Below are 26,513 nucleotides of genomic sequence, written 5' to 3' on the forward strand. Positions count from 1 at the left end.
ATTTATTTTGATATATACTCGATATTTAGTTGGAGTTATTTTACCAAAGTATCTTGTAAGAATATATCTAAATGATTAAAAACATTTCCCAATTATATGCATTTGTAGCCAAAAGCTCTTGCAAAAAGACATGAAATAAGTGATAAAACACATGAAATAATAAGTGATAAAACACAAGAAATAATAAAATAGAGAAACAAGAGCGAAAACTAGTCATCGTCCACCAATGAATATTTGATCGCAGGCTTTTGAATCTCATAATCATAAAATACGACAATAGTTTTGTCATTTCCATGTTTAAGATCACCATCGATGGTGTTCCATTCTGATTGTTATATTTATGATATTTGAATCAAACTAAGCCTGATTATGAATTATATGATATGTCAATTATGTTACTGAATAAGTCGATTAACATCTTATTGATTCCTGACTTTAGAATTGGTTTTGTTGCTTTAGATCTGAATCAAATCGGTTTAAGATAATGCCATGTATTATAAGCAATGCATATTGCAAAAAGAAAAACATGCCTGCATGAATCTTAAAATGCTATGTAAATAAAACACAAAGTAAAAAAAACAATTGAAAGTCGTATAAGCTAAGTGAGAAAAAAAAGATGGCACAAGTGACTTAACTAAAACAAATGAAATTTGGTAGTTATTTTACAAATTTATAAATAGGATTTTTTTTATAATTTCCATTTTCAATACGAATTTCATTTGTCGCATAAGCTTATTTGTACAATTAAATACATGGGCGAAGGTTATGAAGAACCCATGGTGTCCCCGCAAAGGTCACCCCCATTTTCGTCGGTTAATAGTGTAAAATTTCACGAGTTCATCCAAAAAATTGTATAGATATTGAGTCTGGACACCCCAAAATATAATTCTACGACTTCGGCGATGGTTTAATAATTAGGTGAAATAATAATCTATATGAGACTTATTAATTTTTTAATGAGACTGATTAATTTTTTAAATTCTTTATTCTAATAAACTTAACAAAATTCGTGAATACATTAAACCGAATTCCGGAATTCGTGAACCCGCCAAAAGCTCGCATTTTCAACAAACAAACGAAAATTTCAAACATTTCACGAAGCCCACTACAAACCCAATCTCCACCGTCCAAACTCATCTAATGAATCAACGGCTAAAAACCCCGATCCGCGTCAACCCCAATCAACCAATCACAACAACCCCCAACACCCTACATAAACAAACACCCCTTGTAACCCCCAACTCACACCTCACTCTTTCAAACCTTTAATCTTAATCTTAATCTCTCTCATTACACATCACTCATGGCACCAAAGGCAGCGGAGAAGAAACCTGCAGCGGAGAAGAAGCCAGCCGCCGAGAAGAAGCCCAGAGCCGAGAAGAAGCTCCCGAAGGACGCATCGGCTTCAGCTGACAAGAAGAAGAAGAGGCACAAGAAGTCTGTGGAGACGTACAAGATCTACATCTTCAAGGTGTTGAAGCAGGTGCATCCGGACATCGGTATCTCCAGCAAGGCCATGGGTATCATGAACTCCTTCATTAATGACATCTTTGAGAAGCTGGCTCAGGAAGCTTCCAAACTGGCCAGGTATAACAAGAAGAATACTTTGTCTTCACGGGAGATTCAGACGGCTGTGAGATTGGTGTTGCCGGGTGAGTTGGCAAAGCATGCGGTTTCTGAAGGCACAAAGGCTGTCACCAAGTTTACCAGCGGTTGATTGGGGTGGGGTTAGGTTGTGTTTTGGTTAGTTTTGTAATCGATGGTTTCTATGAAATGAAAATGAAAATGAAAATGAAATTTATGGTTTTGATGAGTTTTGGGTTTAGATGTTTTATTTTTGTTTATTGAATATGGCCGTTTAAGAGCAAATTGAAGATGGATCAACCAAAATATTAAATGTTCCTGCTCCGAATAAGCATGTGTCTGGCTCTAAATACACAAAAGTCATACAAGTTTATTCTCAGTGTTTATTTTTTGGGTTAAATGTATGTTTTACTTTCGGATATTGGAATAATAATGTAATGCAACAAAACACTTTATTTGCTGAGGTATCGTTATGCAATGCTAGTCCCAAGCAACTACACCTCCAACTATAACAATATGTGATTGTACACTATTTGTTAGCAGCCTGCCAATAAGAATATGATTAAAAGTCTCTCATTCAGTACCATCTAACTAGAATATGATCCGTGTTCCATTCCCTATCACACCTATAAAAATGTACCTATCAATGTTGAACTCTCGTTCTGAGAGATCAAGTTTATAGATGGTACTCCATACGCCTGACAAGTTGTTTTTCCATGGAATCGGGCTCCCATTGCCTTCTAGTATGACGGATTGCCGTATAACGTTACGATATAGGCCTTGTTTGATGTGAAATATCCGCCACCATTTAGATGGTAAGGCTAGATTAGTGCCTTTAATGATCCAATTCCCAGCTCCCCACCCAATTAATTGGCGCTATCACTTTATCCTAATCCATCCAATAATTGTTCTCTTTTACGAGTTTTCTCCCCTTAAAAAATTGCTGAGAACCGACTTTGATAGAGTAAGCGTCCACCAATCGATAATGTATTAACCTTCTGTGGATAACAAATCTTCAAACGCCTTATCCACCGGATTCCAATCTGAGATCAGATTTATGTTGATGGTAAACGAGCTCCAAGCTTATTATTAGTATATATATTAAAAAGAGGATTTTCTCCCCCCTCATGGAAACACTATTCAATTTACTATTTAATATAATAATATTAAATACATAAAGAATATTTAATTTTTTCTTATTAATTAACTTTTACTATATATTTGTTATCCATATTTATATATATTCTAACTTAAAAAAAAATACATAAAGATGTATACACTATTACTTGGTTTTTGATACCTTCACTTTTTTTCAGCTAATTAAGAAAAATTAACTAACAAAAATTTTAAACTTTAAATTTGGGTAAGTTTCGGTTTTACATGTTTTATTTGTCGGTTAAACTATTTTTTTAACTTTGCTTTCGTATTTTTTATAGTTGGTCTTACAATGATCGACAATTTTATAATGATTTAAAAATATCTCGTCATCACATGTTTTTATATCCACGCTTCGACGTTTGCGCCATTAAAATATGTTTTTTATTTACAATTTCATATTTATGAATTTATGTTTGTGCCGCCGATACTAACAAAATTTGCATCGGTTTACAACTATAACGTTCCGGTTTTTTGGTTTCACATATTATAATTTGTTGTATTTTGACATTGAAGGGTTTATTTCTTTTGTTTAGTTTCAATGTCGTAACCTAATACATGATGAATTCGTCAACTTGCAACACATTCGTGTTTTAACGTTTTTACATATGATTTTTCGGTCCGATGGTCCTGTCGCGAAGCGCTGGCCTAAATCCTAGTTATTAATCTTATTTTCAGGCTAAATGTCACTCTTCAAAAGAAAAAACACACACAATAAAAAAACAAAAACATAAGACACTCCAAGTCCAAACTTTACCAAATTAGCAACGATAAGCCCAGTGGCCCAAAATAATAGTCCTGCACTCCTGCTGCCTGTTGCACTCCTGTTGACATATCGTTCATCCAAACTTGATATCCCTAAATTTGAAAGTTGAAACCCTAAAATCAAAATCAAAATCAAAATCAAAATCAAAATCAAATTCGGTTAAAATGTCAGACAACATTCCGTTTGAAATCCAACCGGAAGTCATCAAACGCGTTCATCCGGTCAAATCTCTGATTCGCTTCGGATCCGTTTGCAAACAGTGGAAGTCGTTAATCGATAGCCCCGAATTCATCACTCATCATCTACTTGTTAACACTCAACCGCATCGTCTGCTGATAAGGCACTCACTCGCCTTTAAGGTCGAATGCGTTTCAATTGTTGATGATGATGTAACTACTTTCCCGGAACACACGTTTTATCCCACCGTTCCTCCCATTGCCACCACTAAGTTAATGCAGGATTCCTCTCACGGATTGGTCTGTTTTGATCGAGAGCCGAGTAATTTCATTGTTGTTTGGAACCCGTCCATTAGGAAATCGGTTGGTATCATGTCGCCAGTTGATACATACATTGCTGGTTTTGGAGTCTGCCCTAGCACCAGTGACGTTAAGATTGTCGCCATCAAGACTGACTCGACGGCCGAGGTTTTTACGTTAACCACTAGGATTTGGAGGAGGATTCCCATGAATCTGTTTAGCACGTGTAAGTCAATTATATTTACGTATAATCAGGTGGTTGTAGATGGGGTTGTTCATTGGGCTGCTTGTGCCTAGAACCAGGAGCCGTATCGTAAAAGGATGTTTACATTTGATTTGGCATGTGAAGAGTTTGGAGAAGTAACTCTTCCGGAGAGTTTAGGAGGCTTGGCACGTGTTGACATATCGAGATTCAAGGACTCTCTTGCTGTGATTGACTATCATTTAGATGATGTGAGTGAACTAGTTTGTGACGTATGGGTGATGTTCAAAAATGGTGTCACGAAATCATCTTCGTTTACAAAACTATTCACTATCCAGCATAACTCTTTTGATTTCAGTGTGATTGGATTTAGGAAGAATGGTCAACCGATACTGAAACTAAACGATGGTTCTAAGGAAACAGAACTTCAAGTCTATGAACCCGACTCAAAACACGTGAACGGTCTTGGGATTTATGGTTCGGATTTTGACATGATCAACTACACAGAATCTCTACTTTTGCTTAATCAATACTCGGATTTCATCATTCATTGACTTTGATAACGATGATGATGATAGCCTGTCTCCATTCGATCTTTATTACCTGTTTTCAAAAGAAATAACTTTGTTATGCAATGCATACACACAATCCTGAGTCCTTGTATGTCCCTGCAAGTGTAGTACGTGCTAAGATGTTAGCAGCTTTTGTGTTGAAAATATATCCTCTAAACATGGTAGCCGACTTTCTGTTTATCTTTGATTGCTGAGTATTTGTTTGAATTAATGCATGTTCTGTTGATGACTAGAAAGCAATGAATACTTTACAAGAAACATGTAGCAGCCTCTATTAAACTAATGTATCTGGCCTTTTTAGGTACAACTCAAGTATTAACAACAGTAACAAAACAATTGTGTTTTTGTTGTATCCATACGCGGAATTTCTTGTTTTTACTGGCTTCCAAATATGAGTATATCGTTGCTTGTTACTTTGCAGCTTCAACAGCTACACCTTTTAGATGCTCAGTTGCAATTCGTTGTAGAAAAATTTCAATTCGCCGTTATAAGGTAATGTTAGTAGCAATCAAATCAATCCAACGGTTGTGTTTTGGGGTGTTCATTACTGGAAACTGATGACTAGAATAACCCCAAATTTGAATCAAACCCCTTCTCAATTCGAATGCGAACTGAATTCAAGTCTACGTATCTCGAGCCGTGTTCATGCCCTTTTGGTTTGCTTAGAGATATAAGAAAAGCCTTGTAGCTGCATTTGACTGGGCAGGGATAACATTAAGACAGGTACATCTGTTGGGTTTCTATGGAAATTTTAAACTTAGTTAACCATTTAACTAGTCATTAATTAAGGCGGAAGCGTGATAATCACAAACTTAAACATATGTATCCATATATATATATATATATATATATATTACAAGTTTATATGATATGTTAATCTATGAATAACCCTTTATTCTTGTTTCAAGATTACCATTAATCTTAAGATTAGAAACCCGAGACAAAAGATCAAATAATACGGGAAAAAAACTAAACTATCAAAGATTGTAAAACTTACATTCTTAAACCTTTAAGAGATGTAGTTGATGATTGAAGAAGATGATGATGTTGATGCTAGACTTTCAAAGGGAAGATCCTCAAACGGAAGATACCCCGAGCCTCCAACACACACCGAGCTATGTTAGGAAACTTGAACACGAGAAACCGAGACCCGAACCTCTTCTTTCTTGACTTGGCCGAACCAAAAACAACAAGAGAGAAAGAGAGTGGTACATGTTACTTAAAAGTATATGCATATCTTTTAAAATGAGATCATATCTCAAACAAGTCCATGGTTAGGTTTTTAGTTAAGTAAAGCACACTCAACCTCCATCCATTCTTTACCAACTTTGACCAAAACTTTTGGGGTGTGGGGCCCACCCAAAACCGGCCCCAAATAAAATTATTTTATTTTATTTTATTTATTTTATACTTTATAAAATATATAAACACCCCATCTTTTATAAACCATTTTACAAAAGAACATAAAGTTAAATAATCATTCCAATAATAATTATTTGAATAAATAAATTAACCAATTAATTTATTTAACACTTTCAAGTAAGTATTCAGAAACCCGATTTTCTGAATGTGTCGTGTTCTGTATTTGTCTTATAGATCTTATCTTAACAAATACATAATTGGTGTGTGTCTAACTCGTTATTGGGTATGACCCGACTTGGATCAAACACAGCTAGCCACATTAACCTAATTATGTGTCTCGGGCATACGGTATTCCAACAATCTCCCACTTGCACGAGACTCATAGGAAGTTAATGCTAATGGTGAATACCGCCTAACAACAGGTCACCACCCCTAGTGTGTTTGACTAACTGCCATTCAATAACATCATCCCCTTCAAGTCCATACTTGATATGATATAGGTAAGTCTTATCATTACATCCCTTTATTACTAGATGTCCTGTCAAATCGAAGAGACATAGAGTGATCATTCTCTCAATGATTTAACTTAACAGGCCTTAGACATCTAAACTCTCAACACATAAGAGGAACAAATCCCATCTTGACTGCATACATCCTCGTTGACATCTCATATGATATCTGAGCTCTTTCTTACACGTCATCGTGTTACCGAAATAACAAAGAAGAGAGTCAAGTTATCAGACTTGATGAAAAACCAGATCCGATATGCATCTCAGGTCAAAGGACATAATGATACTCGCCTTTACTCAAGGATTACTTATGATCAGTTGCACTAACTCCATGCAGTGATCCTTGAGAGCGGATCATGTCCAATATTTGTATCCCACAAATATCTATGAACCTTGGTGGCAAACCTATGCCCTATATTCATCACATGAATATCAACCAATCCGGGTTCATAATAGTCTTACCTTCATACTTGTTCCCACAAGTATGATCGACTACGGACGTTTAGAACAACATAAGTCATTCATGGATTAAACATGCAAATATAGAACATAACTCATTGAATAATTAAAACATAATTAATTTTCATGAGATACCCATTACATTCGTTCTTATACAAACACTAAATACAGATTAAATCCACTCACTAGAATACCGAAGTCCTAATGCACAAACATGACCCTCATGCTTTGGCCTATCGAGGAGCTTCGTAAGTGGGTCCACAATATTTTGATCGGTATGAACTTTATGAATACATATCTTTCCTTTTTCAACTTCATCCCTTATGTAGTTGAATCTGCGCTCAATGTGCCTCGTTTTCTGATGAGCACGAGGCTCCTTGATCTGTGCAATAGCACCCTCATTGTCACAGAATATCTCTAGGGGCTCCTGAATGGTAGAGATAATCCCTAGATCTATGATGAACTTTTTCATCCATGCAGCCTCTTGGGCTGCCATTGAAGCGGCGATGTACTCAGATTCTGTAGTGGATAACGCGACAACATCCTGCTTCGAACTCTTCCAAGAGACAGCGCCTCCATTCAAAATGAAGACATATCCCGACTGTGACCGAGAATCATCTCGGTCAGTTTGGAAACTCGCATCCACGTAACCCTTTACGACGAGTTCCTCCTCACCAGACCCATATATTAAAAACATATCCTTAGTCCTTATAAGGTATTTTAATATATTCTTGACAGCCATCCAATGACTGTCACCTGGGTTGTGCTAGTATCTACTCGTTATGCTTAAAGCATACGAGACGTCCGGTCTGGTGCACATCATTGCATACATAATAGATCCTGTTGCCGAAGCATAAGGAATATGCTTCATCCTATCCTGCTCTTCCTTAGAGCTAGGACTTTGGGATGAGCTTAACACAGTTCCTCTAGGAATAGGTACCAAACCTTTCTTAGAGTTTTCCATCCCGAACCTTTTCAGGATTTTATCAATGTACGCACTTTGATTGAGTCCGATCAATTTCCTTTGTCTATCCCTATAGACCTTTATTCCCAAGATATATGTCGCTTCTCCAAGATCCTTGATTGAGAAACGACTACTTAACCACGCTTTAACGCTTTCCATACTTGGTATATCATTTACAAATAAAAGTATATCATCGACATACAAAATAAGGAACATGATTATACTCCCACTAGCCCATTTATACACACACGCCTCATCACCGTTTTGGACGAAACCAAACGCTTTGATTTCTTCATTAAAACGATGATTCCACATCCGTGATGCTTGTTTCAACCCGTAGATTGATTTCCTTAACTTACATACTTTGTCAGGATTAGATGGATTGACAAAACCTTCAGGCTGAACCATATGGACATCTTCCTCAAGATATCCATTAAGAAAAGCAGTCTTGACATCCATCTGCCATATCTCATAATCAAAATGAGCTGCAATGGCAAATAATATCCTGATCGACTTAAGCATCGCGACCGGCGAGAAGGTTTCATCATAATCAATCCCTTGAGTTTGTGTGAAACCTTTTGCTACAAGTCGTGCTTTGTAAGTATCTAGATTTCCATGCATATCGGTCTTCTTCTTGAAGACCCACTTACATCCAACCAGTTTGGAGTTAAGTGGACGATCAACCAATTCCCAAACTTGGTTATCGTGCATGGATTGCATCTCGGCGCTCATGGCTTCAAGCCATTTTTCACAATCAGGTTGTGACATAGCATCTTTGTAGGCGATCGGTTCATCCGAATCGACCAAGTAGCAACCATCCACGAGAAATCCATATCTCTCGGGAGGTTGACTAATCCTACTAGATCTGCGAGCAACGTGTGTATGATCAACCATTTGATCACCTTCAACATCCTCGTGTTGAAAACTAGTATCGACCAACTGTGTATCATCCAGTGATTCTTGAACCTCTTCAAGTTCCACTCTTTTTTCACTAGGTCCTTCCATAAGGAACCTAGTTTCTAAGAAGTATCCTTTGCGTGAAATAAACACTTTTTGTTCACTAGGATCATAGAATATATATCCTATATCATCCTTTGGGTATCCTATGAAGATACACCTGATGGATCGAGCCTCAAGCTTATTTGGGGTGTCACGTTTAACATAAACTATGCATCCCCATACCCTTAAATATGAAAAGGATGGAACCTTTCCATGCCACACTTCATAGAGTATTCGATCCACCTTTTTGGTCGGGGCCATATTCAAAAAACGAGCCGCTGTAAGTAGCGCATATCCCCAAAATGATGGCGGTAGTGAGCTTCGTGCCATCATTGATCGAACCATGTCCAACAGTGTTCTATTCCTCCTATCGGATACTCCGTTATGTTGAGGAGTTCCAGGAGGAGTGAGCTGTGAAATAATTCCACAATCTCTAAGATGACTTTGAAAAGCATCACTTAGGTATTCGCCTCCTCTATCGGAGCGGAGTACCTTGATTGTTCGGTCGAGCTATTTTGTACTTCATTTTGAAATTCCTTGAACATTTCAAAGGCTTCATGTTTGTGTTTCATTAGATACACATACCCATATCGACTAAAATCGTCGGTAAAGGTAATGAAGTACCTTTCACTATTCCTACTAGTGGGCTTGAGAGGTCCGCATACATCCGTATGTATGATACCTAACAAGTCCTTAGCCCTTTCATTTGTACCTTTAAAAGGTTCTTTGGTCATCTTGCCTTGAATACAAGAATCACACTCATCAAACGAACCTAACTCATTTGTTTTCAAAAGACCATTCTTTTGGAGAGTATTTACACGATTCTTGTTTATGTGTCCAAGACGACAATGCCAAATGTAGGAATCACTCAAATCCTTTTTGAGTCTTTTAGTGGAAGTTTGATATAATGAGCTATTTGAGGTATTGTCATGAACCAATTCATAAATACCGTTGTTTGGTACAGCTTTAAAATAAAAGATACCATTAGATGATACATGCATTTCTGATTTTACAAATTTAAAGTCAAAGTTACATTGTCTAAGAAGGTGCACGGAAATAATGTTCCTAGTCAAACTAGGAGCATACAAAACATTTCTCAAAACAACTTCCAAACCACTTGGAAGCGATAAAGTGAAGTCTCCTCTAGCGACCACGTGCACCCTTGCACCGTTGCCCATGAAAAGACTCACTTCGCCCTTCTTTAAGTCTTCATTCCTTTTGAACCCCTGCAACCAATTGCAAATATGAGTTCCACATCCGGTATCCAATACCCATGTGTTAGAAGAAATAAGATTTAGCTCAATATTAATCATAAAGACATTACCCGAGGCATGCCCCGCATTCCTCTTGTCTCTTAGCTCTTTTAGGTAGACCGGGCAATTGCGTTTCCAATGTCCGGTCTCCCCACAACCAAAACAAGGATCATCCTTATGACCCCTCGGTTCCACAACCTTTTGTTTCTTTGCCATAACCGGTGATTTGCCCTTACCCTTAAGATGCACAGGAGGACCCTTTCTTTTTGCTACCTTAGCCTTAGGATTGGGTTGAGATCGATTCTTGGATCTACCTTCATTGATCGCAAACACGGGTAAAACCCTTTTACCCATGCTAGCCTCGGCTGTTTTAAGCATTGAGTGAAGTTCTCCAATGTTTTTGTCCCACCCGTTCATGTTATAATTTAACACGAAAGTGTCGAACCTTTTCGACAGAGAGTTAAGGATCAAATCCGTTGCTAACTCTTTTGAGATGGGACAGTTGAGCTTGGCGAGGCGATCAATGTAACTTTTCATCTTAAGTACATAAGTTGAAACTGGTTGATTATCATCCATTCTACATGCATGCAAGGCTCGAACCGTTTCGAACCTTTCAACTCTTGATTGCTTAAGGAACATTTCCTTAAGTTGAGTAATCATGTCGTACGCATTATGGTTTTCGAAATCCTTTTGGATTTCGGGAACCATAGTCGCCAACATGAGGCATGACACTTGAATGGAATCTTCCGTGTGTTGGACCCAATTCATATATTCGACCTCACTTCCCTCTTCCGGTTCATTGGGGATAGGTGTTTCCAAAACATGATATAATTTTTCTTGTTTTAGAACAATCCTTAAATTTCGGAACCAATCCAAAAAGTTATTGTGGTTAAGACGGTCTTTAGCGAGAATAGATCGGAGAGATACATTTTGGACGTTAGGGATTATGTTGTCGTCGATGTGTGCGGCCATCTGCAGAATTTTAATTAAGTTCATTTTAGTGTTTTACCCTTTTTTAATTATTAATACCCTTTTATATATACCAAATATAATTAATAACTAAAATCTAGAATCCAACGATAAACCCGACTCCGGTTAGGTGACCTTTTTCCCATTGTCGGTTTATCAAAGTAGTTATTTATAACAATTGCAAACCCTTTTGCAACTTCTAGAGTTTATGGGACCGGTTCGAAATCATATTTCGTGTCGGCATGTTTATCCCATCAACACCTATTAGACCCCATGCTTGGGTGACCCTCTTCACATGGTTCTAATTTAAGTCGTCCTACTTGTATCAACTTGTAATATTAACATACAAACGGTTAGGTGACCTTTTTTCCCATTTATATGCCAATATTACCTCAACATATTAATTTACTCTACGTGGTTAGGTGACCTTTTTCCCATTAAGAGCTTACTAATATGTTAAGCGTTATACAAAAGGATGGTGTTTAACTTGTTATCCTTAATTTTAAAAGGGATTTTTAGTTTTAATAATTCTAGTTGTAAAGCTTTAAATCATGTTCTAACATGCATTTAGTAACATGATATTTTGAAACCATTTTCAAAATTCTAATTTATAATAAAACCATTTTATTATGGGCGTGAGACGGCTAGTTAATAAATCCATTTTATTAAACTACGTGTCACGTAATTACCGATAATTATTAGAACCCGTTTTATGCTTTGTTAATTAATTCTATGTGACGAAGTTGATATCCTAATATCTAACAACCACATAATCAAACAATCAATTAACAAGCATACACAATTATACTAGACACGAGCCACTAAGTTAGACCACACTTGTTAGCCGAAACAAGTGTGTGTCTTAGGTCCGATCCTAAGGGACACATGACACATGGATGTTGTAGCTCCCACTCGATCCCGCATCCAAATGCTTCGAGCATCTTCTTCAACCCCGTTGTGATCCATTGGGCTTGAACTTGGGCCTTAGCTTCCATAAGCTTCCATTTGGGCTCAATAGGTGGGCTTAGGTTCTTTTGGGCTTGAATCCCCTTAATGGGCTTGTGAGACCCATTATCACCATACCCGGCCCAATAAGGCCCAAACTTCCAATTTTGCAATCTTCTTTAAATTTACAAAACAAATGTCCTAATACATTTTTTTTCTATAAAATAAAGATATTACAAATAATCTATTTATTACATACCCATATGAATAAATAATTACAAAATTGCCCCTAATTAATTATTACAAACCGAAACTTTGAATAATTAATAACAATCACAACAAACATCCATTTGGTCTACGGCTCGGTCTAGTTTTAACAAACATAACCCGTTATGTCTTAGGAACCCGTTCCAAAACCCCTTGACCTTATCGGGCCTAGCCCAACCCATTTGGGCTTGACCCAATAACTTGATTATGGGCTTCGGCCCACATGTCCAAAACACATGGGCTTCGGCCCAATGAAAGGTCTTATGGGCTTCGGCCCATTCATCCAAAATGGGCTTCGGCCCATTTCACTCGGTTTTATTTTTTTTAATTTTTTTTTTGAACAAAGCCAAAAAATATAACTAGATTAAATACAAAAAAAATTATGCATGTTAATTTTTTGTATAAAATCTTTCAAGGGGAAAATATAAAACCGAAAACCCGAAGCTTAGTTTCCCGTATCCCGGCTCTTGATGCCATTGTTGGGTTTCTATGGAAATTTTAAACTTAGTTAACCATTTAACTAGTCATTAATTAAGGCGGAAGCGTGATAATCACAAACTTAAACATATGTATCCATATATATATATATATTACAAGTTTATATGATATGTTAATCTATGAATAACCCTTTATTCTTGTTTCAAGATTACCATTAATCTTAAGATTAGAAACCCGAGACAAAAGATCAAATAATACGGGAAAAAAACTAAACTATCAAAGATTGTAAAACTTACATTCTTAAACCTTTAAGAGATGTAGTTGATGATTGAAGAAGATGATGATGTTGATGCTAGACTTTCAAAGGGAAGATCCTCAAACGGAAGATACCCCGAGCCTCCAACACACACCGAGCTATGTTAGGAAACTTGAACACGAGAAACCGAGACCCGAACCTCTTCTTTCAAATGAGATCATATCTCAAACAAGTCCATGGTTAGGTTTTTAGTTAAGTAAAGCACACTCAACCTCCATCCATTCTTTACCAACTTTGACCAAAACTTTTGGGGTGTGGGGCCCACCCAAAACCGGCCCCAAATAAAATTATTTTTTTATTTTATTTTATTTATTTTATACTTTATAAAATATATAAACACCCCATCTTTTATAAACCATTTTACAAAAGAACATATAGTTAAATAATCATTTCAATAATAATTATTTGAATAAATAAATTAACCAATTAATTTATTTAACACTTTCAAGTAAGTATTCAGAAACCCGATTTTCTGAATGTGTCGTGTTCTGTATTTGTCTTATAGATCTTATCTTAACAAATACATAATTGGTGTGTGTCTAACTCGTTATTGGGTATGACCCGACTTGGATCAAACACAGCTAGCCACATTAACCTAATTATGTGTCTCGGGCATACGGTATTCCAACAATATCAACACCATTTAATATTCAAAGTGGTTTTATAAACTTTGCCAATATTTGGAATTTTACTTTTAATAATATGCAACTAACGCTTTCTTTTCGGAGTTTCCTCCCCCACAAAACTTTCTAATTTTTCGAGATCAATGATTTTAACCGGGGCCTTATAAATAAAGAAGTAATATAAAGAAAGGTTGTTGAATTTTAAGAACCGACTTAAATGGTGTCAAACGCCCAACAATCGCTAATGTTTTGGCATTTAATAATTCATATATGTAACCGATCCTCAAACGCTTTTAACCACCATATTCCAATTTTAGATCAAATTTATGTTTGAAGGTAAAGGAGCCAAGCTTGTTTTTAATGTTATCATGTCACTCCCAAAGGTAAATATTTTTCCTAATATTTTCTAAAAAAACATTAGCGACGACCATGAGGTTTGTGTTGCCGGGTGAGCTTGCGAAGCATGCCGTTTCTAAAGGCACAAAGGCGGTGACCAAGTTTACTAGTGGTTGATTAGGGTTTGGTTAGTTTTTGTAATTGATGGTTTTTATGAAATGAAATTGAAAATGAAATTTATGGTTGTGATGAATTTTGGGTTTAGTTGCTTAATTTTTGTTTATTGAATTTGGTTGTGTTTTAAGAGCAAATTGAGGATGAGTTTATTCGTATTTGGGTTAATTAATACTTTGATTTTATTGTTGAGTCCGAATTTGGATATCCTGACTCACAATTCTCTCAGTCTTCTATAGTTTGTTATCAAATTGGAATTAAGTGATCAATGGTATGATGGTTAAGGGTAGATGGAGTGGACTCTAGAATGGGATTGGTACCGGTGGGAACATCACCCAGTTGTGTTTATGTTTGAAAAAATCTATTCCGTCCAGGTTGTTGAAGATGAGCATCTCGAGACGTATGAATGGTTAGATTTGAACAAATTTGATACCTTAGTTTAGAGGATGAGCAAATTGTGTGGATTAATAAAAAATAATATTGGGACCTCGATTTAGAGGATGGAGAAGCAGAGCGTAGTATCAAATTTTATTTTTTTATCAATCACACAATTTGTTCATCCTCTAAACTAAGGTATCATATTTGTTCAAATCTATCCATTCATACGTCTCGAGACGCTCCTCTTCAACAACCCGCACGAGATGGATTTTTTCAGCAATGAGATGGTGACTAACGATTAATCGGATTAGAATTTATATATAATTTTTCCATGAAATCGGGGCCCCACTACCTTGTAGTATACGGCGTATTGCCCATATAACCTTACACCATAGGCTTTGTTCGATGTGAAATTTCCGCCACCATTTAGATGATAAGGCTAGATTAGTGCATTTTAACGTTCCAATTCCTAGCTCCTCACCCAATTAATTGGTGCTATCACTTTATCCTAATCCATCCAATAATTGTTCTCATTAATGATCATTAATGAGTTTTCACCCGTGACGTGTTGGGTTTTGGTTTCTTTTGTTTCTTTCTGGTCGATTCCGGACTCGTTTTTGTTTGTTTTTTTTGTTTTGTTTTTGTTCGATTTTAATTCTTTTAGTTTCGTTTTGATTGATTTTTTCGATTTCGATTGATGTGGTCTGGTTTTGGCCTTTTGTTTCTTTGTTTCATTTTCGTCGATCCTTTCGGTTTCGGTTCGATTCTATATGGTGTTTCTTTTTTTCGTTTTGTTTTTTTTATGGAACGAGGACAACGTATGAAACATTTCAGTGTTTTTACTTTTTTTGTTTATGATTTATATTTTGAGTTATAATTTTTTTATTATGATTTTTGAATATTTTTTTGAGGGTTTTTGATCTTAATAGAAAACCCCTCAAAATAAATTCAAAAAAAATAATAAAAAAAATCATAACTTAAAATATAAGTAAAAAACGAAAAATCTAAAAAAACTAAAATGTTTCCGTCGTTATTCTTGTTCACAAAAAAAAAAAAAAAGAACTCAAAACCCGGTTTGACCCAAACCAAAACAACCCTTTTTTTAAGAGACTCGTTTTGACTCAAACTCATTTTGACTCATACTCGTTTTGACCCATTACTCATTTCAACACATGACTCGTTCAACCCAACCCAACCTAACCCAATTGCCGCCTCTAATTTTAATAATGGAATAAGATTGAATAAATTCTCTCTTTTAATAAATAATCAAAACTTTCAAATCCCCCCGTACCCAATCTCAACCGTCCAATCTCATCTATTAAAATCAACGGCTGTAAACCCCGATCCGCATCAACCTCAAACAACCAATCAAAACAACCCTCAACAGCCTACTTAAACAAACTGCCACAATAACATCCAACACACACATCTCAATCTCACTCATTCAAACACTCACACAGTCAAAAACACACACATCACTCATGGCACCAAAGGCAGCGGAGAAGAAACCTGCAGCGGAGAAGAAGCCAGCCGCCGAGAAGAAGCCCAGAGCCGAGAAGAAGCTCCCGAAGGACGCATCGGCTTCAGCTGACAAGAAGAAGAAGAGGCACAAGAAGTCTGTGGAGACGTACAAGATCTACATCTTCAAGGTGTTGAAGCAGGTGCATCCGGACATCGGTATCTCCAGCAAGGCCATGGGTATCATGAACTCCTTCATTAATGACATCTTTGAGAAGCTGGCTCAGGAAGCTTCCAAACTGGCCAGGTATAACAAGAAGAATACTTTGTCTTCACGGGAGATTCAGACGGCTGTGAGATTGGTGTTGCCGGGTGAGTTGGCAAAGCATGCGGTTTCTGAAGGCACAAAGGCTGTCACCAAGTTTACCAGCGGTTGATTAGGTGTTTGTTTTGTGTAATGGTGTTTGGTTAATTAGGGTTAATTTTGTAGTTTGTGGTTTTTATGGAATGAAATTGTAATTCATCGCTGTGATGAATTTTGGGTTTTGATTATTACTGTTATTTGAATTTGGTTGTTGAAAGATTGGTATGTTTTAAGAGCAAATTGGGGATTTTTCTTTAAAAAAATATTAATTTACTCTACATAAATAAATTTAGTTTTCTTATTGTATCATTATACATAAGACTAAAGATTTTGTTGAAAAGAATACAAAGAATATACATTTATTTGTGTTTTAATTTTCAACAAGGATTAGATGGACCACTGTGTGTTTATAAAATCGTTACAAAATCATTTAGGCTCATAGGTTTCTAGAAATAAAAAGATCCCATAGGCATTAGGCCATTACGAAGTATTGGGCCGTAATGGACCAGCCTACATACTTGATCAAGTTAGCCCATTGGGTAATCTGAATCACATTGATCATGATTCATGGGTTCTATTCTATTTTGGATCAAAACACATAGAGGTGGGACAAAAACAAATTCTGATTCGAACCCGACTCGGTCGGACCCAGTTCGAACCAGATTATACCTGATATTCCTACGCGGTTCCACCTTTGCTTAAAAAAAAGACAGAATTACAGATATTTTCTTTTATGTTTGTATTCAATTTCACTCGTTATCCTTTATCTTTAAAATTAATATTTTTTGTCCTTTACGTTTTCAAATGCTACAACGTTTGTCATTTGACGCTAACCCAGTTAGTTTTCTTCGTTAAGTCATGTCATTTGATGCAAATTCGTCATTTTACCGATTTATTAAAAAATAATACATCCTCTTCTTCATCCACCACCACAATCTATAACATTCAGATATTGTTCACTCTCACATTTTTCAATCACACCAATTTGGCTTATCTTACGAACTATAATTCACTAACTTTTCTAATTTTGTCATATAAACAACCCTCACCTGCAAACCTAGAACAATGTTGTATCCATTTTCAAACATAGCATCCAAATTCCGTGTTTTTGTAGAATCTTCATGGATCTGGATGGATGAATATCAAACCGTTCGTTGGGGAGGTTTGTTCACAACGATTTGTTCATCAGACGTGAGTCTATAATCAACATCACAACGGCCACCGAATCTCCAGATCTGTTCATTTTAGGGGAGATCTGCTCAGAATTGATATGTGGTGATTTGGGCTTTTATTTGGTACCAGGGATGGAGGCAACAGGTCGGGTAGTGGCGGTGCTTCCGGTGGTGGCTGTGGTAGTTGTCGTTAGCAGTGGTTGGTAGGTTGTAGTAGTTAATTCATGGTGATGACGGTGATGGTCGTGGTGGATGGAAGAGAGAGAGAGGTTCGGTGGCGGCGGCGGTGGGGTTTGGTGGCGGAGGAGATGGATTTTTTTTTCGAAATGGTGTATATTTACAAAACAAAAAAGAAAACGGAGAAAGTAAAAAAAAAAAAAAGGTAAATTGTGTATCCTTTCCTGCCACCAGAGGATTAGGAACAATGCGGTTAGGATCCTCCATTGGCAGGCGAGGTTCAATCATTAGGGCCTATTCCTTCCACGCCAATGGAGGATTAAGAGCAGCAACTTACAAACCCCGTTTGTGTTCCGTTATAAAACTTAGCCGACACCTAAACTTAGCCAACTTGTCCTCAACCCGGGGCCAAGCGATGATACTCTCTTGTACCTAGGAGCCGAACACCGAGCCCGGAAGTTGTTCCTCAATCCACGAGAGGGGGAGATTTCTACATTGGATTTTAAACGGGGGGATGGTACATTTTGGGTGCGAGCCATGGAAGGTGGCATACGATTAGAGGGTAGAGTTTTGGAGAATATTGATTCACTTGGATTTGGCGGTATTGTTCGTTGTGGTTATAGGAAAGTTGACCGAGCGTTGGTAGAAGCTCTGGTTGAAAGGTGGCGCCCCGAAACGAACACGTTTCACCTGCCATTTGGCGAGGCGACTGTCACCTTGGAGGATGTTAACGTTCTTTTAGGACAAGTTGGCTAAGTTTAGGCGTCGGCTAAGTTTTATAACGGAAAACAAACGGGGTTTGTAAGTTGTTGCTCTTAATCCTCCATTGGCGTGGAAGGAATAGGCCCCAATAATTGAACCTCGCCTGCCAATGGAGGATCCTAATCCGCATTGTTCCTAATCCTTTGGTGGCAGGAAAGGATACACCGTTTACTTATTTTTTTTAATTTTCCCCGTTTTCCTTTTTTTTGGTAAATATACACCATTTCGAAAAAAAATTCGAAGAAGATGGTATTTGCAAAAGGGTTTTCAAGGTTTCAAATTGTGACCTAAATTGAAGTTTGTAACTGGGTATTCATGGATTATCGATTTAGTGTTCAAAGATGGAAAGATGGGTGTTGGTGGTATGATAATAAAAGTTGAGTTTTATGAAGATGCTGGTGGGGTGGTATGGTTGGTGGTGGTTTCCGGTGGGAGTGCAGATGGCTTTCTTTGTCGAAGAAGACGGCAGCGGCGGTGCTCGTCGGCTGCTAGAGAGCTTGGTGGCATTGGAGAAGAAGAAGGGGGAGACGGGTAGTGGGGGCTATTTAATTAAATTGTTTCTAATTATTATAAAATGTTATTTTTAAATAAATTTGGGTAAAATGACCAATTTGTCCTCACGTGCAAGGCATACGCCGTGACTTAATGAAGAAAACTAACCGGGTTAGCGTCAAAGGGTAAACGCTGTAGCATTTGAAAACTTAAAGGACGAAACATGTTAATTTTAAAGATAAAGGACAACGAGTGAAATTGAGTACAAACAAAAACAACAATTTTTGTAATTCTGTCTAAAAAAACGAACAGCCCGGAAGGCCGAAACCCACCCACACCGGAGTTATCATTAGCTACTCGCCTGCTCAAAAGAACATCGAGCTCGTAGCTATCTGAATACATATATTTCTATTTAAAAATATTACAATATTTGTTTTTTTTTTTATTTTTCTGACAACTCATATTTTAATGTAATAATAAAGACTTGATGGCAACATCAACCTCACATCATATGTATTAGGCCGAGGGGTGTGGAGCGCGAGAAAGGGCGCGTGAGCCCATCCGCTCGCGCCCCGGGGCGCGAGCACCACACCACCGAGGCGCGAGAGGGGCGCGAGTGGGGCGCGAGCGCGGAAATCCAGGCAGGCGCAAGAGGGCTAACGGCTGGGATAACGCGTAAATGGCCTGGGAATGCGTAAATAGAGCCGTTGGGCTCTTTGTTTATTAAAAAAAAAACTTTTTTTCTCTATAAAACCAATATCACATACAAACCAAAACCAATATCACATACCAATATCACATACCACACCCAAAACCCAAAATCACCCCATCTTCCAAACCTTTTTTTAAAAACATGGCTGGAAATTGGTACCCAAACCTAGATTCAGATTACAGTTACGACGATTTATGGTCGGCACCGGACCAACCGATGTTTTATTCGGGGTCGCAACAATCATCCGGCTTTCAACCATCCAACATACAACCGTCTCCTAACTTTGTAGTTCCGGAGACACAAGAACCAGAAGGTGAAGCTGCGGGACAAAGAAGACGCGTCCACCGGAAAAAACAAGTTGCAACGGACGGGTCGGGTTCGGCTTCGACTGGAAGGACGAAACGGAAAACCACTCCGTGGTCATCGGATGAGAAGGAAGCCCTGTGTCGGGCTTGGATAGTCATTTCTGAGGATCGGCGTTGCGGTAATTGTTTTAACGTTTTTAAAAATGATTTTTAATAAAAAAGTTAAATAAAAAAGTTAAATGACTTACAAATTTATTTATGCATTTTGCAGCGGACTACCAAAAGAGCAAGGTCTTTTGGACAAAGGTTAGAGAGACGTTCTATTCGCTCGTTGGGAGTACAGAGCGGAACGCCGATATGATTTCGGGTCGGTGGACCGAAATCAGAAAATTTGTCGGCTTGTTTACTAATCTGTTCAACAGGAACGCCGGTCGTATGAGACCAAGTGGCAGTGACGATTTGGCGGTTTATAATTTCACTGTCGAAGAGTGGAAGCAGGAGTGCCTGCGGAGGTATGGGACGGTGAAGACGTGGGACGATGTAAAGGTGCGGGAGAGGTTGAGAAGGTGTTCTAAGTGGGTTGAGCTGGTGGCGCCGGACCTTGATGCGGAAGTAGTAAAAAAAAAAAGAAAACGGAGAAAGTAAAAAAAAAGGTGCGGGAGATGGATTTTTTTTTCGAAATGGTGTATATTTACAAAACAAAAAAGAAAACGGAGAAAGTAAAAAAAAAAAAAGGTAAATTGTGTATCCTTTCCTGCCACCAGAGGATTAGGAACAATGCGGTTAGGATCCTCCATTGGCAGGCGAGGTTCAATCATTAGGGCCTATTCCTTCCACGCCAATGGAGGATTAAGAGCAGCAACTTACAAACCCCGTTTGTGTTCCGTTATAAAACTTAGCCGACACCTAAACTTAGCCAACTTGTCCTCAACCCGGGGCCAAGCGATGATACTCTCTTGTACCTAGGAGCCGAACACCGAGCCCGGAAGTTGTTCCTCAATCCACGAGAGGGGGAGATTTCTACATTGGATTTTAAACGGGGGGATGGTACATTTTGGGTGCGAGCCATGGAAGGTGGCATACGATTAGAGGGTAGAGTTTTGGAGAATATTGATTCACTTGGATTTGGCGGTATTGTTCGTTGTGGTTATAGGAAAGTTGACCGAGCGTTGGTAGAAGCTCTGGTTGAAAGGTGGCGCCCCGAAACGAACACGTTTCACCTGCCATTTGGCGAGGCGACTGTCACCTTGGAGGATGTTAACGTTCTTTTAGGACAAGTTGGCTAAGTTTAGGCGTCGGCTAAGTTTTATAACGGAAAACAAACGGGGTTTGTAAGTTGCTGCTCTTAATCCTCCATTGGCGTGGAAGGAATAGGCCCCAATAATTGAACCTCGCCTGCCAATGGAGGATCCTAATCCGCATTGTTCCTAATCCTTTGGTGGCAGGAAAGGATACACCGTTTACTTATTTTTTTTAATTTTCCCCGTTTTCCTTTTTTTTGGTAAATATACACCATTTCGAAAAAAAATTCGGAGAAGATGGTATTTGCAAAAGGGTTTTCAAGGTTTCAAATTGTGACCTAAATTGAAGTTTGTAACTGGGTATTCATGGATTATCGATTTAGTGTTCAAAGATGGAAAGATGGGTGTTGGTGGTATGATAATAAAAGTTGAGTTTTATGAAGATGCTGGTGGGGTGGTATAGTTGGTGGTGGTTTCCGGTGGGAGTGCAGATGGTTTTCTTTGTCGAAGAAGACGGCAGCGGCGGTGCTCGTCGGCTGCTAGAGAGCTTGGTGGCATTGGAGAAGAAGAAGGGGGAGACGGGTAGTGGGGGTTATTTAATTAAATTGTTTCTAATTATTATAAAATGTTATTTTTAAATAAATTTGGGTAAAATGACCAATTTGTCCTCACGTGCAAAGCATACGCCGTGACTTAATGAAGAAAACTAACCGGGTTAGCGTCAAAGGGTAAACGCTGTAGCATTTGAAAACTTAAAGGACGAAACATGTTAATTTTAAAGATAAAGGACAACGAGTGAAATTGAGTACAAACAAAAACAACAATTTTTGTAATTCTGTCTAAAAAAACGAACAGCCCGGAAGGCCGAAACCCACCCACACCGGAGTTATCATTAGCTACTCGCCTGCTCAAAAGAACATCGAGCTCGTAGCTATCTGAATACATATATTTCTATTTAAAAATATTACAATATTTGTTTTTTTTTTTATTTTTCTGACAACTCATATTTTAATGTAATAATAAAGACTTGATGGCAACATCAACCTCACATCATATGTATTAGGCTGAGGGGTGTGGAGCGCGAGAAAGGGCGCGTGAGCCCATCCGCTCGCGCCCCGGGGCGCGAGCACCACACCACCGAGGCGCGAGAGGGGCGCGAGTGGGGCGCGAGCGCGGAAATCCAGGCAGGCGCAAGAGGGCTAACGGCTGGGATAACGCGTAAATGGCCTGGGAATGCGTAAATAGAGCCGTTGGGCTCTTTGTTTATTAAAAAAAAAACTTTTTTTCTCTATAAAACCAATATCACATACAAACCAAAACCAATATCACATACCAATATCACATACCACACCCAAAACCCAAAATCACCCCATCTTCCAAACCTTTTTTTAAAAACATGGCTGGAAATTGGTACCCAAACCTAGATTCAGATTACAGTTACGACGATTTATGGTCGGCACCGGACCAACCGATGTTTTATTCGGGGTCGCAACAATCATCCGGCTTTCAACCATCCAACATACAACCGTCTCCTAACTTTGTAGTTCCAGAGACACAAGAACCAGAAGGTGAAGCTGCGGGACAAAGAAGACGCGTCCACCGGAAAAAACAAGTTGCAACGGACGGGTCGGGTTCGGCTTCGACTGGAAGGACGAAACGGAAAACCACTCCGTGGTCATCGGATGAGAAGGAAGCCCTGTGTCGGGCTTGGATAGTCATTTCTGAGGATCGGCGTTGCGGTAATTGTTTTAACGTTTTTAAAAATGATTTTTAATAAAAAAGTTAAATAAAAAAGTTAAATGACTTACAAATTTATTTATGCATTTTGCAGCGGACTACCAAAAGAGCAAGGTCTTTTGGACAAAGGTTAGAGAGACGTTCTATTCGCTCGTTGGGAGTACAGAGCGGAACGCCGATATGATTTCGGGTCGGTGGACCGAAATCAGAAAATTTGTCGGCTTGTTTACTAATCTGTTCAACAGGAACGCCGGTCGTATGAGACCAAGTGGCAGTGACGATTTGGCGGTTTATAATTTCACTGTCGAAGAGTGGAAGCAGGAGTGCCTGCGGAGGTATGGGACGGTGAAGACGTGGGACGATGTAAAGGTGCGGGAGAGGTTGAGAAGGTGTTCTAAGTGGGTTGAGCTGGTGGCGCCGGACCTTGATGCGGAAGTAGTAAAAAAAAAAAGAAAACGGAGAAAGTAAAAAAAAAGGTGCGGGAGATGGATTTTTTTTTCGAAATGGTGTATATTTACAAAACAAAAAAGAAAACGGAGAAAGTAAAAAAAAAAAAAGGTAAATTGTGTATCCTTTCCTGCCACCAGAGGATTAGGAACAATGCGGTTAGGATCCTCCATTGGCAGGCGAGGTTCAATCATTAGGGCCTATTCCTTCCACGCCAATGGAGGATTAAGAGCAGCAACTTACAAACCCCGTTTGTGTTCCGTTATAAAACTTAGCCGACACCTAAACTTAGCCAACTTGTCCTCAACCCGGGGCCAAGCGATGATACTCTCTTGTACCTAGGAGCCGAACACCGAGCCCGGAAGTTGTTCCTCAATCCACGAGAGGGGGAGATTTCTACATTGGATTTTAAACGGGGGGATGGTACATTTTGGGTGCGAGCCATGGAAGGTGGCATACGATTAGAGGGTAGAGTTTTGGAGAATATTGATTCACTTGGATTTGGCGGTATTGTTCGTTGTGGTTATAGGAAAGTTGACCGAGCGTTGGTAGAAGCTCTGGTTGAAAGGTGGCGCCCCGAAACGAACACGTTTCACCTGCCATTTGGCGAGGCGACTGTCACCTTGGAGGATGTTAACGTTCTTTTAGGACAAGTTGGCTAAGTTTAGGCGTCGGCTAAGTTTTATAACGGAAAACAAACGGGGTTTGTAAGTTGCTGCTCTTAATCCTCCATTGGCGTGGAAGGAATAGGCCCCAATAATTGAACCTCGCCTGCCAATGGAGGATCCTAATCCGCATTGTTCCTAATCCTTTGGTGGCAGGAAAGGATACACCGTTTACTTATTTTTTTTAATTTTCCCCGTTTTCCTTTTTTTTGGTAAATATACACCATTTCGAAAAAAAATTCGGAGAAGATGGTATTTGCAAAAGGGTTTTCAAGGTTTCAAATTGTGACCTAAATTGAAGTTTGTAACTGGGTATTCATGGATTATCGATTTAGTGTTCAAAGATGGAAAGATGGGTGTTGGTGGTATGATAATAAAAGTTGAGTTTTATGAAGATGCTGGTGGGGTGGTATAGTTGGTGGTGGTTTCCGGTGGGAGTGCAGATGGCTTTCTTTGTCGAAGAAGACGGCAGCGGCGGTGCTCGTCGGCTGCTAGAGAGCTTGGTGGCATTGGAGAAGAAGAAGGGGGAGACGGGTAGTGGGGGCTATTTAATTAAATTGTTTCTAATTATTATAAAATGTTATTTTTAAATAAATTTGGGTAAAATGACCAATTTGTCCTCACGTGCAAGGCATACGCCGTGACTTAATGAAGAAAACTAACCGGGTTAGCGTCAAAGGGTAAACGCTGTAGCATTTGAAAACTTAAAGGACGAAACATGTTAATTTTAAAGATAAAGGACAACGAGTGAAATTGAGTACAAACAAAAACAACAATTTTTGTAATTCTGTCTAAAAAAACGAACAGCTCGGAAGGCCGAAACCCACCCACACCGGAGTTATCATTAGCTACTCGCCTGCTCAAAAGAACATCGAGCTCGTAGCTATCTGAATACATATATTTCTATTTAAAAATATTACAATATTTGTTTTTTTTTTTATTTTTCTGACAACTCATATTTTAATGTAATAATAAAGACTTGATGGCAACATCAACCTCACATCATATGTATTAGGCCGAGGGGTGTGGAGCGCGAGAAAGGGCGCGTGAGCCCATCCGCTCGCGCCCCACCACACCACCGAGGCGCGAGAGGGGCGCGAGTGGGGCGCGAGCGCGGAAATCCAGGCAGGCGCAAGAGGGCTAGCGGCTGGGATAACGCGTAAATGGCCTGGGAATGCGTAAATAGAGCCGTTGGGCTCTTTGTTTATTAAAAAAAAAACTTTTTTTCTCTATAAAACCAATATCACATACAAACCAAAACCAATATCACATACCAATATCACATACCACACCCAAAACCCAAAATCACCCCATCTTCCAAACCTTTTTTTAAAAACATGGCTGGAAATTGGTACCCAAACCTAGATTCAGATTACAGTTACGACGATTTATGGTCGGCACCGGACCAACCGATGTTTTATTCGGGGTCGCAACAATCATCCGGCTTTCAACCATCCAACATACAACCGTCTCCTAACTTTGTAGTTCCGGAGACACAAGAACCAGAAGGTGAAGCTGCGGGACAAAGAAGACGCGTCCACCGGAAAAAACAAGTTGCAACGGACGGGTCGGGTTCGGCTTCGACTGGAAGGACGAAACGGAAAACCACTCCGTGGTCATCGGATGAGAAGGAAGCCCTGTGTCGGGCTTGGATAGTCATTTCTGAGGATCGGCGTTGCGGTAATTGTTTTAACGTTTTTAAAAATGATTTTTAATAAAAAAGTTAAATAAAAAAGTTAAATGACTTACAAATTTATTTATGCATTTTGCAGCGGACTACCAAAAGAGCAAGGTCTTTTGGACAAAGGTTAGAGAGACGTTCTATTCGCTCGTTGGGAGTACAGAGCGGAACGCCGATATGATTTCGGGTCGGTGGACCGAAATCAGAAAATTTGTCGGCTTGTTTACTAATCTGTTCAACAGGAACGCCGGTCGTATGAGACCAAGTGGCAGTGACGATTTGGCGGTTTATAATTTCACTGTCGAAGAGTGGAAGCAGGAGTGCCTGCGGAGGTATGGGACGGTGAAGACGTGGGACGATGTAAAGGTGCGGGAGAGGTTGAGAAGGTGTTCTAAGTGGGTTGAGCCGGTGGCGCCGGACCTTGATGCGGAAGTAGGGCCGAAACGGACTAAAACTAGTTCGTCTGGAGCGTATAGCACTTCCGCCGGGTCGGATTGCCGGGTTGGATTCGACCTAAACGTTGCGGGGGAGGAAACGTCTTCACCGCCGAGGA

The 26,513-nt window shown here is 38.9% G+C and overlaps 3 protein-coding genes across 3 annotated transcripts; all 3 read left to right on the top strand.

Moving 5' to 3' along the window:
• The first annotated feature begins 1,299 nt into the window (after positions 1-1,299).
• On the top strand, positions 1,300-14,448 carry LOC143582771 (histone H2B.5-like). Its single transcript, XM_077065265.1, has 2 exons — positions 1,300-1,732; positions 14,377-14,448. The coding sequence occupies exon 1, from the start codon at positions 1,304-1,306 to the stop codon at positions 1,715-1,717; it is 414 nt and encodes a 137-aa protein (XP_076921380.1). The 5' UTR covers positions 1,300-1,303; the 3' UTR covers positions 1,718-1,732; positions 14,377-14,448.
• On the top strand, positions 3,670-4,278 carry LOC143581636 (F-box/kelch-repeat protein At3g23880-like). The gene has a single exon (XM_077064383.1). The coding sequence runs from the start codon at positions 3,670-3,672 to the stop codon at positions 4,276-4,278; it is 609 nt and encodes a 202-aa protein (XP_076920498.1).
• A 1,704-nt stretch (positions 14,449-16,152) lies between the features above and the next one.
• Positions 16,153-16,751, top strand: LOC143582781 (histone H2B.5-like). Its single transcript, XM_077065274.1, has one exon. It carries the CDS (start codon positions 16,229-16,231, stop codon positions 16,640-16,642), a length of 414 nt encoding a protein of 137 aa, XP_076921389.1. The 5' UTR covers positions 16,153-16,228; the 3' UTR covers positions 16,643-16,751.
• Positions 16,752-26,513: the final 9,762 nt, after the last annotated feature.

This window comes from Bidens hawaiensis, unplaced genomic scaffold, assembly GCF_021521415.1.
Source record: "Bidens hawaiensis isolate Kalapana, Puna unplaced genomic scaffold, B.hawaiensis_p1.1 tig00001511_1, whole genome shotgun sequence".
Lineage (NCBI taxonomy): Eukaryota > Viridiplantae > Streptophyta > Magnoliopsida > Asterales > Asteraceae > Bidens > Bidens hawaiensis.

Bases quoted from the DNA above. Each gene is read 5' to 3' on its own strand.
- LOC143582771 (XM_077065265.1), top strand. From the start codon at position 1,304: ATGGCACCAAAGGCAGCGGAGAAGAAACCTGCAGCGGAGAAGAAGCCA.
- LOC143581636 (XM_077064383.1), top strand. From the start codon at position 3,670: ATGTCAGACAACATTCCGTTTGAAATCCAACCGGAAGTCATCAAACGC.
- LOC143582781 (XM_077065274.1), top strand. From the start codon at position 16,229: ATGGCACCAAAGGCAGCGGAGAAGAAACCTGCAGCGGAGAAGAAGCCA.